General features: G+C 38.2%; 1 protein-coding gene across 2 annotated transcripts in view; it reads left to right on the forward strand.

The window, feature by feature from the left end:
* The first annotated feature begins 4,238 nt into the window (after nt 1–4,238).
* TUSC3 (tumor suppressor candidate 3) overlaps nt 4,239–14,125 on the forward strand; it is a 110,845-nt gene continuing 100,958 nt past the window's right edge. The window contains exon 1 of one of the 2 annotated variants that reach the window (XM_012573477.5): nt 4,239–4,420. In XM_012573477.5, coding sequence (XP_012428931.4) covers nt 4,295–4,420 — 126 coding nt within the window. In that variant the 5' untranslated portion in view covers nt 4,239–4,294. 2 annotated transcript variants of the gene reach the window in all.

Below are 14,125 nucleotides of genomic sequence, written 5' to 3' on the forward strand. Positions count from 1 at the left end.
TTGGGATGGCTGACAGGTAGCTAGGCAATTTTATCTTATTTATGGGGAGTAAACAAAGCTCATAACAGAAATCAGCAATTGCTATACTACTGCCAACTATTTGCATGAGCAGGTTTTTTTTCAATGGCATGCATCAAGATCTGTGCAATGCCAAAAGTCTCAGTATCCTGAAAAGCACATCTGTGAGAAGTAATAGTCCTATTAACAACAGCAACTGATTAATGGCAACTTGCCTCTCTGGGAGGCAGCTTCATTCAGCAGCTCTTAAGTTTTGTTGTGCACGCTTCATCTTCAACAGCAGAAAGAGAATATATAACTCAGTACACCACCCTTCAGACCTGAATTGGATGTGATGTGGCTCATTGGGTAGGGAGAGATCAATGGGGCTTGAATGAAAAAGGGCTCTCTGAAGGTTGACAGGTGAAAGCCAAAAGAGGATATCTTTAAATTTTATTGTAAGACAAATTCCATTTTTCAACATTAAAGTTTGCAGCTTCTGACTTGTGACTGTTAAATGACCATATAAAAGTAGTAAAAGATTTTCCTTAAGAAATTGTGTTTGTCCAGAAGTTTGTAATATATTCTCTTGAAGAAGCCCTTACTACCACCTTTGACATTTCATTTGTATCATCACCTAAACACCAGACCTATCTCCTTAAAAGCAGGATTATACTAACTTGAATGACTTTGCAAGTTTATTATCTCTACAAATTTCAGATGCGAGAATTAGAACAGAACTCTGAATTTCTTGCAGAAAGTTCTGACACATTATTTATTTTAGTCCCAGTTCATGATGAAATTAATCAGTTTTTTATATATATTTGCAGGTTTAATGAAAAGCATCGTTAGTTTTAAGGAAACATATAAGCATTCCCAGAGCTAATATAGTTTGTCACAGTTCAGTAAAATGATCAAACTGTATCATTTCATGTCAGTTAAATGTTAACTAGTATTTGGCAAATGCAATTCCTCTTTCCATGAAGCTGAAGCATATAAGCTTCACATGACATTTCTCTCTTTGTGCCAGGTTGCTACTGTAAGTAAATATTCCATAGATAGGCTTCATAAAATCAAAGTGCCTGAATAAATTTGTCATTTTGGAGCTTGTAATGCTGTACTGCTGCAGAAAATATTTTTAGGGTCGTGGAAAAATTTCCAGTTAAATCTGGAAAATTACAATATCTGAAAATCAGAGCAGTAACTTTCAATTTACATGCCTGTATATGGCTGACACTAATTACTTTAAATCTTCTGTCAGGACTTGATGGTAGATAACAAAGGTCAGATTTAAATTTAAGGAGACTACTTTACAAGAAAAAAAAAAGCTGGCTTGAGTTCCACCTATAAACCTTTGGATGTTTCTGGTTCTGTGAGAGCTGATTCTCTTCACTCATGAATCAATAACTAAATATTCTTATAAAAAAAAAGTATGCACAAGATAGAAATAACTTATTTTCAAAGCATTACTAAAATGCTTTTAAACAGTTCATGATTTTTTTTTTTTTTTCTCCTAGGGAAGTGTTAGGCTAATGTTTCCCCTTCATGCAGCTGTCTTCAGTCTTTAAAATTTTTAAATGTTTCTGGATTGCAAGGTCTGATCTGATCTGTTAGTGATCTGTTGACTTCTCATGTTCATGTTAGCTGCTTATCATTTCTTTCTCCCTAGCCAAGCTTCACATCATTCCTTGTCTCCAGAGCCACATATGAGGCACCTGCTTACTACTTCTTTTCATTTGCTGTTGTTTTAGGTATCCTCACTCCATTGTCTGCTCCTGAACTCTGCTATCTGAGCCTCACGCTGCTTTTGTTTTTCCTCTGATACCTCCTCTAGGCAATTCCCACAGCTCCTCTCTGGTTATTCTAGCAAGTCTTAGGAGGGCTCGTGTGATACTAAGAAAGGCAGTTTTCCACCTCACAGGAAGCTTTTCAATGCTTTTATTTAACTCATCTCACAGGAAAATTTAAGTTCGCAAGACATGCATAGTTCACATTTTTTTCTTTATTAAGCCTTTAGAAGACTTTTACCCAAACTCTACTTCCCATGTTGTCCTAAGGTTATTTTCATTGCATTTGCAGTTCAGCACCCAAAAAAGTTCTATTTTCTAAGGTAAGTTAGAAATTCCCCTCATTACTCTGTTAACAGAGGTAACTCTCAAGAACAATAACACAGCAAATGTAAACCAGTCAGATTTCACATAATCTTTGCATTAATTTCACCTTCTCTAGCACTGCACATCTTTCCAGGCTTATACTCCTTCCTCTGTCATTCCTTGCAGAAAGGATAAAGAGATGTCTTCCTTTCATTTAAGGCCTTCCTTACATACCAGGTCCGTGTTCATACACAGCATGTAGCAGCAGCTGTGGCTGCACACGCAATCCGTGAGCTTCGTTCTATCACCATGGAGTATTACACACGTGGGAAAACACTTTGCAGTTACAGGTTCCCTGGGTCACTTTTTGTCTGCAAATACTTCCTGGTTACTGCATCAATTGTATGAAGTCTTCTTCATCCAGTGAGCTAGATAAAACCAGCCAGGGAAAGTTCTGGTTTATATGAAACTCTGAACAGAAAAGAAATAAAACTGTCCACGTTGCTGTTCCTGCTCAAGGTATGGACTTCAGGTGATTGAGAATTGAGATTATTGATTAAAAATAAGTGTAAGAAATTTGTGTCAAATGAGTTTTGTAGTCTTTTCAAGGAATGAAGAGCTCCCAGTCATTTTCATGTTCTCAGTAGTTTTAATGCTCTTTTCATACAGTGACAGTCTGAAGGGTTCATGGTTTATTTGGCTCAGGAGGATACCAAGAGTTTTTCAAACAAGGTTCCAGTTAAATCACCTTCTAGATTTAGCAAGAGTGGCCTGATATTTTCTAATGAAATGGTTTTTTAGCACACTAATTAACATATGCCTCTCTTGTTCCAGTGCAAAGTTTCCATTGAATTTTTATCTCCTACCTAAATAAAGACAAGGGGAAATGGTGGTTTTGAAAACACACACATCTGATCAATACATATATCCTGTCTCTTTAGAGAAGAGGTCTTAGGAATCTCGGTAATCCAATGTCATGGTTGCATACCATTTTATGGTTGTTATTATTGCCCAGCAGTAGTCAGAATCCGATGGATGTGGACAACAAATAGTCTGAACTCTCTTGAACTCATTGTTTGGTAGAGTATTTGAATACATTCCACTATTTCTAGGGATAGATATAACTTCTGAAAGATATGTTGCAAATATAACTGAAGAGAGAAAAATGGCATATTTAATGTTTTAACTGCTAGGTGCTCAGATGTCAGCTGTGCCATCAGAGTAGCATCTGATATAACAATAATACCACCTAAAAATTCTCTGCCCAAAAAACGGCGATATTTTTGTATACATTCTTGGGGCCTCAGCTTTCTATTTCATGGTGGTGTTTTATTATAAAGTGCACAAAACTTTCTAGTGCTACAGCAAGATCTCCAAAGAAATGAATAGTTCTTTCTGAGTCTTCAGCACAGCTGTGTGTAAGTAACTAATGTAGCATAGAGTGTACTTGGAATTCTAGAAGAAAAAAAGGGAAGTCTGCGCTCATTAATTTAACATTACCTATCCTGTGCACTGCAGTGTGCACTTTCAAGAAATACAGAATCACTGATTTGAGGACTGTGTCGTGAATCAGAATATCAATTTAGAGCTGCACAGTTAATACTCTGGGATTTAAATTCGAATTAATTGTATCGGCATATTGTATTAATATTATTTTCTGCAGAGATGGCTTTGTGTGTGCGTAATGAAATCTGAAAAGTGTATGCGCATAAACGTATAAGAAAGAAGTCTTTATAGTTTGGGTCGCTTTTTGGCGGGTTTTTTTTTTTTTTGGTGTTTTATCCTGTCTTGTTTTACAATCCCGATCCAGGATTGCACGGTGTGCTGCACGCAGCCGGGAGCAGCGGTGAAGCTGCGAGCCCGGGCAGGGCAGAGCCCCCGGGCGGGCAGGGCAGAGCCCCCCGGTGTGGCTGAACCCCCCGGGGCGGGCAGGGCAGAGCCCCCCGGTGTGGCTGAGCCCCCCGGGCGGGCAGGGCAGAGCCCCCCAGTGTGGCTGAGCCCCCCGGCGGGCAGCGCAGAGACCCCCGGCGGGCAGGGCCCCAGCGCTGCCCGCGGCACCCGCGCAGAGCCGAGCGCGACCTGGCCCCGCAGTCCCCGCAGAACTACATTTCCCAGGCGGCGCCGCGCCGCGGGGCGCTGCGATTGGCCGGGCACGGCCCGGCTCAGCGTGGCGGTGCGGCAGGTGCCGCCGGCGGGGGCGGAACATGGCGCTGGGTGCCGGGGCAGCGTGGCGGCTGCCGCACCTGCCGGCCGGGGGCTGCCTCCCCCTGCTGCTGCTGCTCCTGCTCCTCCTCTGCGGACAGCTCGGGGGAGGACAGAAAAAGAAGGAGGTAGAGACGTTCGCTTCTTTCGCCATCGCGCCCGGCGGGGGTGCCCTGTCGCGCTGCCTCCCTCTCCGGAGTCCCCGTGTCCCCGTCCGCCCGGCGCCCCCCGCCTGCCCCCCGCGCTCCGCCGGCCCCTCTCCCTCCCCGGCCCCGAGCGGGGCGCCGGCGGGGCGGGGCGGGGCGCGCCGGGCAGGCGGTGCCCCTGCCCTGCTCGGGAGGTGATGCCGGCGGCGGCGGTGGCGTCTCCAGGGCAGCGGCAGCGCAGGGAGCAGCGGCGGGATGGCGGTGCCCGGCGCGCTGTCCGTGCCCAGGCCCCTGCCGTGGGCCCTGACATGGCCGGGTCTGAGCACAGAGGGGCACGGCCCCACCGCGCCGGGCGGGGCTGGGCCGCCCTCTGCGGTGGGCCGGGGGGCCTGGCAGCCGAGCGGGGCGAGGAGCCCCGGGAGATGGAAGTTAGACCCCTGTTTGTGGTGCCAACGGAGCGAAATGCCCAGCGTTAAAAACCAGTAAGAAAGTGATGGCAGCAGGTGTGTGTGAGTGCAGGTGCAGGTGATGGTACTCTCTTCGAGCTGTCCTCTGGGTAAGAGAGACGCGGAGGAAGGAGCAGTTTTAATTGAAATTTATATCAACAGCTTATCTTCACCAACTTTTGTGTTTAAATAGGGAAGTGTGCAAAAATGTGTGGTGTACATACTTGCCTTTTCCAGATTTCAATGCTGCTCGAGCTCCCTACACCTCTCTTCCTAGGTTGCCCTAGATTTCAGGCTGGGCTTTTGCACACCAAGTGCTAGGCCACCCAGTAGTCTCTCTTTACAGTGTCACTATAACTGCAGTTATGGAAGGAGTTAGCTTTTAACCAAACTGTAGAGTGGTTTTTTTTTGGGGTGTTTTTTTTTTGTTTGTTTGTTTGTTTTGTGGGTTTTTTTTAACATCTGTTGGTATTGCAGGGAGGACTCCTAAAGTCATTTCCACCTCTTCCAGGCTCATACAACTGATCCAGACACCTCCAATCATTCAGACTTTATGCATACTTTTCTATGTAGTCAACACTTAAAAAGATAAATTGGTGGAGGAGAAGGAAGGAACAGTTTTTATAGTTGATTCTTTCTCTGAACTAGCAGCTCAGACAAAGAGAGCAATGGTCAAAATTTTTGTGTTTTGCTTGTTTTGTTTTTCTTTAAATAACTATGTAGGTTATTAAGGCTTATAGGCCAAAGATGTAAAACAACAGGGATGTCTTCCCACTTGTGTCCGGTGACAAGAAGGAAGGAATGGCTGAAATCTACTTCAGAGGGAGTTCAGATGTGATATTAGGGAAGAGACCCTAACTGAGAGAGTGGTTGGGCACACAACGAGGTACCCAGGGAAGTGGTCATTGCCCCAAGCCTGTAGGTGTTCAGGAGACGTATGGACAATGTTTTTGTGCATATGGTTTGACTTTTAGATTGCCCTGTGTGGAGTTGGGAGTTGGACTCAATGTCTTTTCCAACTCACAATATTCTATGATTTTACTAAGCCAAAGTTAGTATGTAAAATTCTTATTTAAGTATCTAAATAATGGTGTGACTCTGGTCTTACTAAGATAAGGAATATGATCACTGAAATAAATCCCTTGGGTGTCATGGTGAAAAATGAATACCTTCATTCTAGGCATCCATTACCTTTTCCACTTTTTCTGGAATGAGTAAGCAGTCAACGTGTTGCCCTTCTGCTGCTATAATTAACTTATTTTCAAAACTTTAACTTATTAGGTTTTCTTAATAAAATGTGTTTAATGTTTGACACTTGATTCTCTCTTGCTGCGATGTGCTGGCACTGCAACTTTTGTTGACACTTTCATGTGGAGTACCAGCTGTGCTACCAAGATAGCTGAAATAATCTTTCTTTTAAGTGAGATCCTTTTCCTAACAAGTAAATAACAGCAAATTAAAATGGATATGTACAACTACATTTTAGAAAGTTTCCCAGTCCTGCTGTGGAGGTGGTGCATAAAAGGATGGAAATGCTTCTTTGTTTGTCCATTTGTTTGGTATTACAGTTGAAGCAGGTATTTCTCCTCTGTAAAACTTGTTATTCAGTGTTTTCCTTTTTAACTGATTTAAACTAACACATCTCAGTCTTCTGGATCTTTTTGCTGTCATTTTTCATTCCTGTTTAATATTTTTCTTTTAACACAATGGACTGCTCATACAGACAAACCCTTGGCTTTATGTAGACACAGCATATCTATGACTGCATCTTTACAGAAACTATTACAATATTGTAAGTTCTTGCTTCACTTGAAATGCAAGCTTAAAATAAAGTGTAACTTGTTTTTTTCCCGGGGTTTTATACATTGTATGGTTCTGTGTAGCATATGTTAGAGCTAAAATCTGACTCTTCTTGCCCTATGACCTTCGTGTCCAAAGCTGTAATAGTTTAAATAATATATATAATGAGGAAAAAATCTGTATGTGAGAAATGAAACTTGTACTTACAGTAAGTAGTTTGGAAATAATGTTTTAAAACTGTTCTTAGGAAAATTTTGTGAATTGAAATGAGTGCAGGATCTTGTGCTGTGGGACATTGCTGTTCACACCACTGTCCATAAGCATAGTGGTAACAGGTAAAGATGATGGACGTTAAATGTGTAGAGTGAACTGAAGATGTTTTATAAAAGACTGGTAAGATTGACACAGCTTTTTTTTGGAAGTTGGAGAAATGGTTGAACACACACTGAATTGTTTCAAAGTGAACACTGCAAGAGAAAAGCTAATGTAGTGGGGTTAAAATGTGTATCAAGGGAGATAAAATCAACTCATGTCTCAGTTTCCTGTTTTCTCCGCGCTTTGTGTGTGTATTTGTTGACATGGTTGTCCAGAAAGAGGGGTAAAGGACTAGAGAGAAGAAACTCTCAAACAATTTTTTAATAAAAAACTTGATTACTTGAAAAGTACTTCAAAATTACAAGAACTTGAGATGTTGGAGATAAATCTTAAGGAAGGAAAGTATTCTTGGTGAAGACATTGATTTTATTTTTTTATTAATTTATATTTTAAGTGTTGACTACATAGAAAAGTATGCATAAAGTCTGCATGATTAGAGGTATCTGGATCAGTTGTATGAGCCTGGAAGAGGTGGCGATGACTTTACAGGAAGAAGAAGACTGAGTTAAGATATTAGATGTTTCTGAAGGACTTGATACTAGCAGAGAAAATAACCAGGGAAACTGGGAAACATTGTTATAAATTTCTGTGTTGATTGTGAAATACTACATTAAAGCTGTATTTAGAATATATGCAAGTTCTTAAATTGCTAAAACACATCGTCCTATATAGTAAAATATTCTTAATTATAACTAAAGAAACTGTATTCTCTGCCAGATTATTGAGAAGTTCTAAACATTCCTGTTGTTTTGCTTTAATCTTGCTGTACGTTTTCTATATTATGGACATTCCTGACAGCCTTCATAAATGAGGAGATAAATAGAAAATTGGAATGTCTGATTTGAAAATGTAATGAATAACAACACTGCAACTTTCCCCCATAGCTCACACTTAGAAGCTAATTAGATTTGAAAAGCCTACTTTTATGATTGGAATTTGGGTGCTAAAGAGTACCTTTATTAAAAGTGAAGTAAAAAAAAATTCTTGACTGTGAAGTAGCAACAAGACACTGGAGAAGGACTGTTCTCTTGGACACTGTATGCATAATAAGACAAATAATAATTTACTCTTTTCACAGCATTTGAGATAATATAATTGTATTAACATACAGGTATTTTCTGTTCCCAGTCCTTGCAATGCTTTTTATATATCTTATACAAATTTGAGGTTGGTTAAACAATTAAAAAAATTAAAGGAATCAGAGTAATTCACTTTGAAATATACTACTTGGCTTTCTGTTACAGATTTTTTTGTGACTGAAACACATAGAGAACATTGGATTTGAAATACTAAAAGCATTTCTCATAGAGGATAATGTTTATTTTTGAGCTTTCAGGTGGGTGGCTTAGAAGCTTAGTTAAACCACTGATAGGCAATTGGAGTAACTGTTTTTCTGCAGGTAGTTTGTCATTACTGCTAAATCTGACACAGGGAAGAGATCTGTTTAGATATAAACTTTCTTCAGGTGGAAGTATTTTTTTGGGCTTGAGTCTACTAAAAATGATGCTGAACTCCTATAAAAATATTGTAAGGCAAGCTTCTGTGATATCTTAGTTTGCCCTGATTAGTTTTAAAGGATTTCAAGACTCATATTTATAATAGTTCTTTACCTTTTTCTCCCTGTGTCATTTCCCCAGCTGAGTGTAGAAGTTATGGCAGTTGTGAGAAGTTGTGGGAGATAGAGTTGGAAGGATAATCTAATTGATACTTTACCCCAAAGCTCAGCCATACTTTTATTATTCTTGACAAATATGTATGTGATGTGCCCACAGAAGTCTTTAGAGGTGATGACTCTACAACTTTTGGCTTTTTCTTTCCCCCTAAAGATCTAACCTAAATTTCTGTGTGTTCAAGGCCTACATTTTTGCGCCTGTTAATTTTTGTCCTCATCACATCCACAAAGAACAGGTTATTGTTTGTTTGATTGTTATTTTTTTAATTAAATAGAAGTAGTTGTGTATATTTTTAAGGCTTAAAGTACAAAATATGATAATTTTTCTGAGAGAATCTTCAGTCCTGATCATACTTTCCTGTTTTATTTGAAATGAACTGGGATAGACTGGCCCTATCCCGTTGTTTCTGCACCATGTGTTTCGGTTTCCCTTTAGGGTTTCATAGTGAGCCTATTGTGTTTATTTGCAGTTACTGATTATTACCATGTTGCAGCCAGAATGGCATCTTACACTTTAAAATGTCTTTCCCATCTAATTTCTGGTAGTGGTTCACCATAAAGGTAGCAATTCACACCCATTCAGAGCTAGAGCCAGCAAAACCTGCTGACCTTGGTCTTGCTCTAAAGTTGAAAGAATACTACTTGGTTTCTTACTCTATCTCTTGGTGCTGTTTTCAATGATCTGTAACATTCTTTTCTTCTGTTCAGTGTTCTGCATGCTTATTTAATTGAAAGACATATTAGGAAGCGTGGTAGAGCGAGTGGGGAAAAAGAAAAGAGGAAAAAAGATTTGTAATGAATGGAGAGTGTTTAACATATATTCAATTTCACACATAGTTCAAGAAATAAATTCTTCATTTTTCAAGATCTCTGGTACTATTTAAAAAACAACGATAATTGGAACTTAAGTTTCTTTTGGTCTACAGAAGTTCTGTTTAAAATTAAAATAAAGCCTTCTTCGTCTTGTAATTGTAAAAATTTTGAGTTTGGTCTTCAGACTGGAACATTGCATGTTTTTGCTTTTGACACAGGATGCATGAAAGCATTTGGCAGTTACACCAATTACAGATTTCTCTTTAAAAACTTTATTAAAAATTGAGGTGTGGCAAAGGTTGAATCTGTGGAGAGAAATCTACTCACCATAGATTTGCCTTCAAGCCATTTTAAAGATGTATTTTAAGTGGAGTTTTGTATGCATTTATGTAATTGGACATTTTAACTGTTGTTACAGTAGAGAGAGGCTTTTTTAAAACAATGCTTTAAAATAAGTTGTCAGTTTGAAGTGAAATAACAGTTCTAAGCCATGCCTGAGAATATAAAATTCATTAAATGCAATACTAAATATTTTTCTCTACTCTGACTTAAAAAGAATGGGGACAGTGTAGAGGAAAAAAAATGTTTGTCTGAATTCCTTGTTTTCTACTAATTTTTGTACAACCCCATAAAGCATCTATATCCCTCTCTCCTTTATTTCTAATTAACTAAAGTTTTGCAAAAGCTTGACAAAATTGACTAGCAGATCTGGCTTTGACCGATCTGTGTAGAAAACTGCATACACTAAGTGAAATAAAGGATGCTTATAGCAGTCCAGTAGCATTTTGTGATTGGATTACTGAAAGTTTTCTGTCCCACATGTCTCTGTTTGGCATCCTCGCTATCATAAGACAGATCAGTGGCATAATTGATCTTTTCCCCTGTTCTGTTCTATAACCATTTATACAGCACATCCTGTGCAACCACATGGAAAATACAGATTGTATCTGCTCGAGTTCTACATGCTCTGGAAAAATCAGTCAGTAAAATTAGAAAGCACTGGGTTTTTTGGATATTGGTTTGGGTCTTCAGATTTATTATCTTAATTTTTAGAAGTGTTTTCAAGGTCACATTTTATTGGCTAAGATAATGGTCAGAACTAAAGACCTTTATCTGGTATTTGGTTTAGGCCCTGTTCTCTTGCTCTAATAAATCTACTGAATAGAGTAGCTAAAATTACAAAAAAACCAATATTTTCTTTTTATCTAATGCTATGGGGTTTTATAAAAATATATAATAATATCTTTTTCATTGTTTGTATATATAAAATGTAATGTTGTTGTTTTTGTTTTTTACAACTTTCAATAATAAGGGATTGCCATTAACCAAATGGAAAATATTTTATAGTGAACCTGAAAGTTACATTTCAGACAGGGAAACTCATCTTTTTATGTGTGATTATTACAAGCCCTTCATATTCTAAGGTGGATAAACAAATCTATATGGGCATTGGGTGGATTGCTTCTGACAAAATTCAAAAAAAGGCCTGGTAATAATTTGGTTACAGAAAATAGTCCTGTGACATGGAACCCTTGCTATTGCAGGCTTCTTCATAAAAACACTCTTTTTCCTGAGTGCTAAAGTAGTGGCAGGAGTTGAAGCATTTCTCTGGACAGACTGTTTTCCCACTTAATAGGATTTGCTATTAGGATTTTACTTTCTTCTGATGATTGTATCTGATAATACTATTCTGGAATACTGCACATTCATAATCTCTTCTTAAGGAGTTGCAGTCCTTAGCCTATGCCATTCCATTAATTTTTCTTATCCTTTGCTGCTGAATCTAAAGCAACTAATTTGTGAATTTTGGATGAACTGGTCATTAAGCTTAGCAGAATTTGGCTGTGTTGCATAGAACATTTTGTATATCAAGTTCATAACAGAAGTGGTAATTACAGTTATGCAGTCCCTCTGGAATGACATTTTGAGCTCACAGAGCTGCTCAAGGTTATAGGCTGTAGCATCTGCTGCTTGACAGATAGAAACCGTTTTCTACTCTTTTACTTTGGCTTTTTCATGGTTTCAAATCACTATTGCTGTCTTCTCTACTATTAAAAAACTAGCATGTTCAACTGTTTTTGTTAGCCAATTGCTTTAAAAAGGCTGATTATGACAGTCTACTGAATCTTGGATATTGACATTTCTGTTTAGCTTTATGAGATTTCGCTGTGTATGCATTCATGTCTGAGCCATATAAATAGCTCTTCAATGGAGATTTTTGAGCTTATCAAGAAAAAGTTTAGGTAATACTGTAAAATTCCCATTTATTATTTAAGGTTCATTTATGGGGCTTTTTTTTATAATTTTTACTAGGCATTTTTGTCAACTTGATTGTTTTGTGAAGTCTTTTGATATCTAGCCTGTTTTTCATGAAAAATAATTTACAGTTGTACAGTTAATTAATTAGCTAATTCCCTTTATATTTTCCGATTTTGAGGTCATACATATACATTCAGACTTCTTCACACATTTTGTTTCTCAGATCTTGTTAGTGGCTGGATAGATTCTGAATCTAAAGTTAGGCCTTTAACTCAAGACTTTGTTGTCCTGCAAGAGTCTGTTTAGTATAATGAAGTGTTATATTGCAGTGGTTTTTCTGCACTAGGCTGAGGAATATGGTTATTTTAACAATAGAGTAGGAGAGGTATTTTTTGGTTGGTATTGCTTAAACCTTCTTTGGTAATTGTAGCTGCTTTGTCTTTGTTTGCTTTGGTGGTTCAAATTGTTGCTTAAAATATTTTGTTCTTTTTACTTCTCTTACTTATCAAGTGCATATGACTATCTTCTCTTTTTGGTAGTAAACTGCAGTGAAATACAAATTGCATTTAATCCATAATTACTAGATTCACTGGGGTACTGATGCACTAAAAATATGAATCTTAAAATTATTTTTATTTTTAATCCTATTAAAGTATTTTAGTGTGAATCTTTGTCTTTTTATAAAAGACATAGCTAGACATTCAGATTCTGCACTGGAGATTAATACAGGGAATGAGAAAGCTGAGCAGACAGATTTTTTTGAGACACAGTTCCTTTCTCTACTTTGTTTTTTTCAAGGTTATCTAACAAGATAAAAAAGGTATTTGAATACAAGAATACCTGTATCTGTTTTGACTAACCCAGGTAATGCTCTTCTAGATACCCTAGGAGTTCCAGGGCTAGGACTGCATACAGTGAAGGAATAAATTAGCTGTATCTGCATATGTTTAGGTGTCTTTCCAAGGAGAGGCATTCAAGCTACAATAAGGTGAGGGAATTGTAGAGTAATTTAGTTAACAGTAGAGCACCTCATCATAGGTCACAGTACCAGCAGTCTTTGTAGTTGGTGTTCTTGAGCTAGGGAATACAAAGTGCAAAAGGATGTTTCTGAAATCTTATAATTCTCCAGAATTTGGATGCTAAAGTAAAAACTGTAAAAGCTGTACTATTCAGAATATGTACTGGTAAAGTATTGTGTACTTTTCAGCTACATGAGGAGAAGGTAGTGATGATGACTGAATATACTGATTCTTCAGTGATGATTAGGTACATGGTCCTTAACAATAATAACAATTAAAAAATAGAAGAAATAATATAATAACTTGATTAGAGTAGTGTTTTCTTTTTCCTTCATCACATGGTGATGTACTTAAGGTGATGTTTTTAAGGCGTTATGTATTCTGGTTTCTGTTCAGATCATGTGAGATAGTAAAAGCGTGCCTATTGATTATGGTTTATAGGATAGGTTTCAGGGATTTTGAGGTGTGAGTGAGAGCTGAGTATTTCCACATGGGTGAAGGTGATACTGAATACACTTCCCCTTACTTGAGTCAAACACTGAAATTTAGAAGAGTGCACAAACTCACGCAGCAATAAGTAGTTTTTGTTTTCAAGTGAATCTTTGGTGATACCTTTTACCAGGATGTCTTCCGATATCGGGTATTTTCAGATGATGCCTGGGGGAACTAATGCACTTGCCACTTTCTTTATCTGACTCTTAAGTGGGGCTACAGCTGGATTTCACAGGCAAGTCTGGCATGTTAAAGTGTAGGGCATGTTCAGAGGCCTAGAGATCATTGAGAATTCTTTCTCTTCCATTATTGCTACATCTGTGCTAATTATAAGTTGGATGTGAAGCAGAATTACTGTGTTGCAGATTCCTGTGGTTGATGAACTTGGTTAGCTTCTATCCTCAGATCTAGTCAATGGAAAACAAGATAGCCTCATGTGCAAATCTTCTGTCTGGTGTAACATTGCACATTCTTGTTACTTAAATGGAAATCCCATCACATGTTTCCTGAACATTGTTTCCTGTTTTTCCTATGTTTTGGAAAATAAAGGGAACTTGCTGAAGTTAACTTCTTTGGTAAAGCAGGATTTTTTTAAATCATTGGGCTGAAGGATAGAAAAAAATCTGTATGGGAAAAAAAAACTATGAAGCCAAGTTCAATGATCAAATGTACTCAGAAGTAAGTGTCCTTAAATTCTTCTGAAATCTGTTAGAGGGTAGAAACTAGTAAAGTTATCTGAATTTTATATTATTTTTGCACCACACTTCTAAATATTTAGCCATGGTTTGTACTCTTGATAGCTGATGGCTCA

The sequence above is a fragment of the Taeniopygia guttata genome, chromosome 4 (assembly GCF_048771995.1).
Source record: "Taeniopygia guttata chromosome 4, bTaeGut7.mat, whole genome shotgun sequence".
NCBI classification, from domain to species: Eukaryota; Metazoa; Chordata; class Aves; order Passeriformes; family Estrildidae; genus Taeniopygia; species Taeniopygia guttata.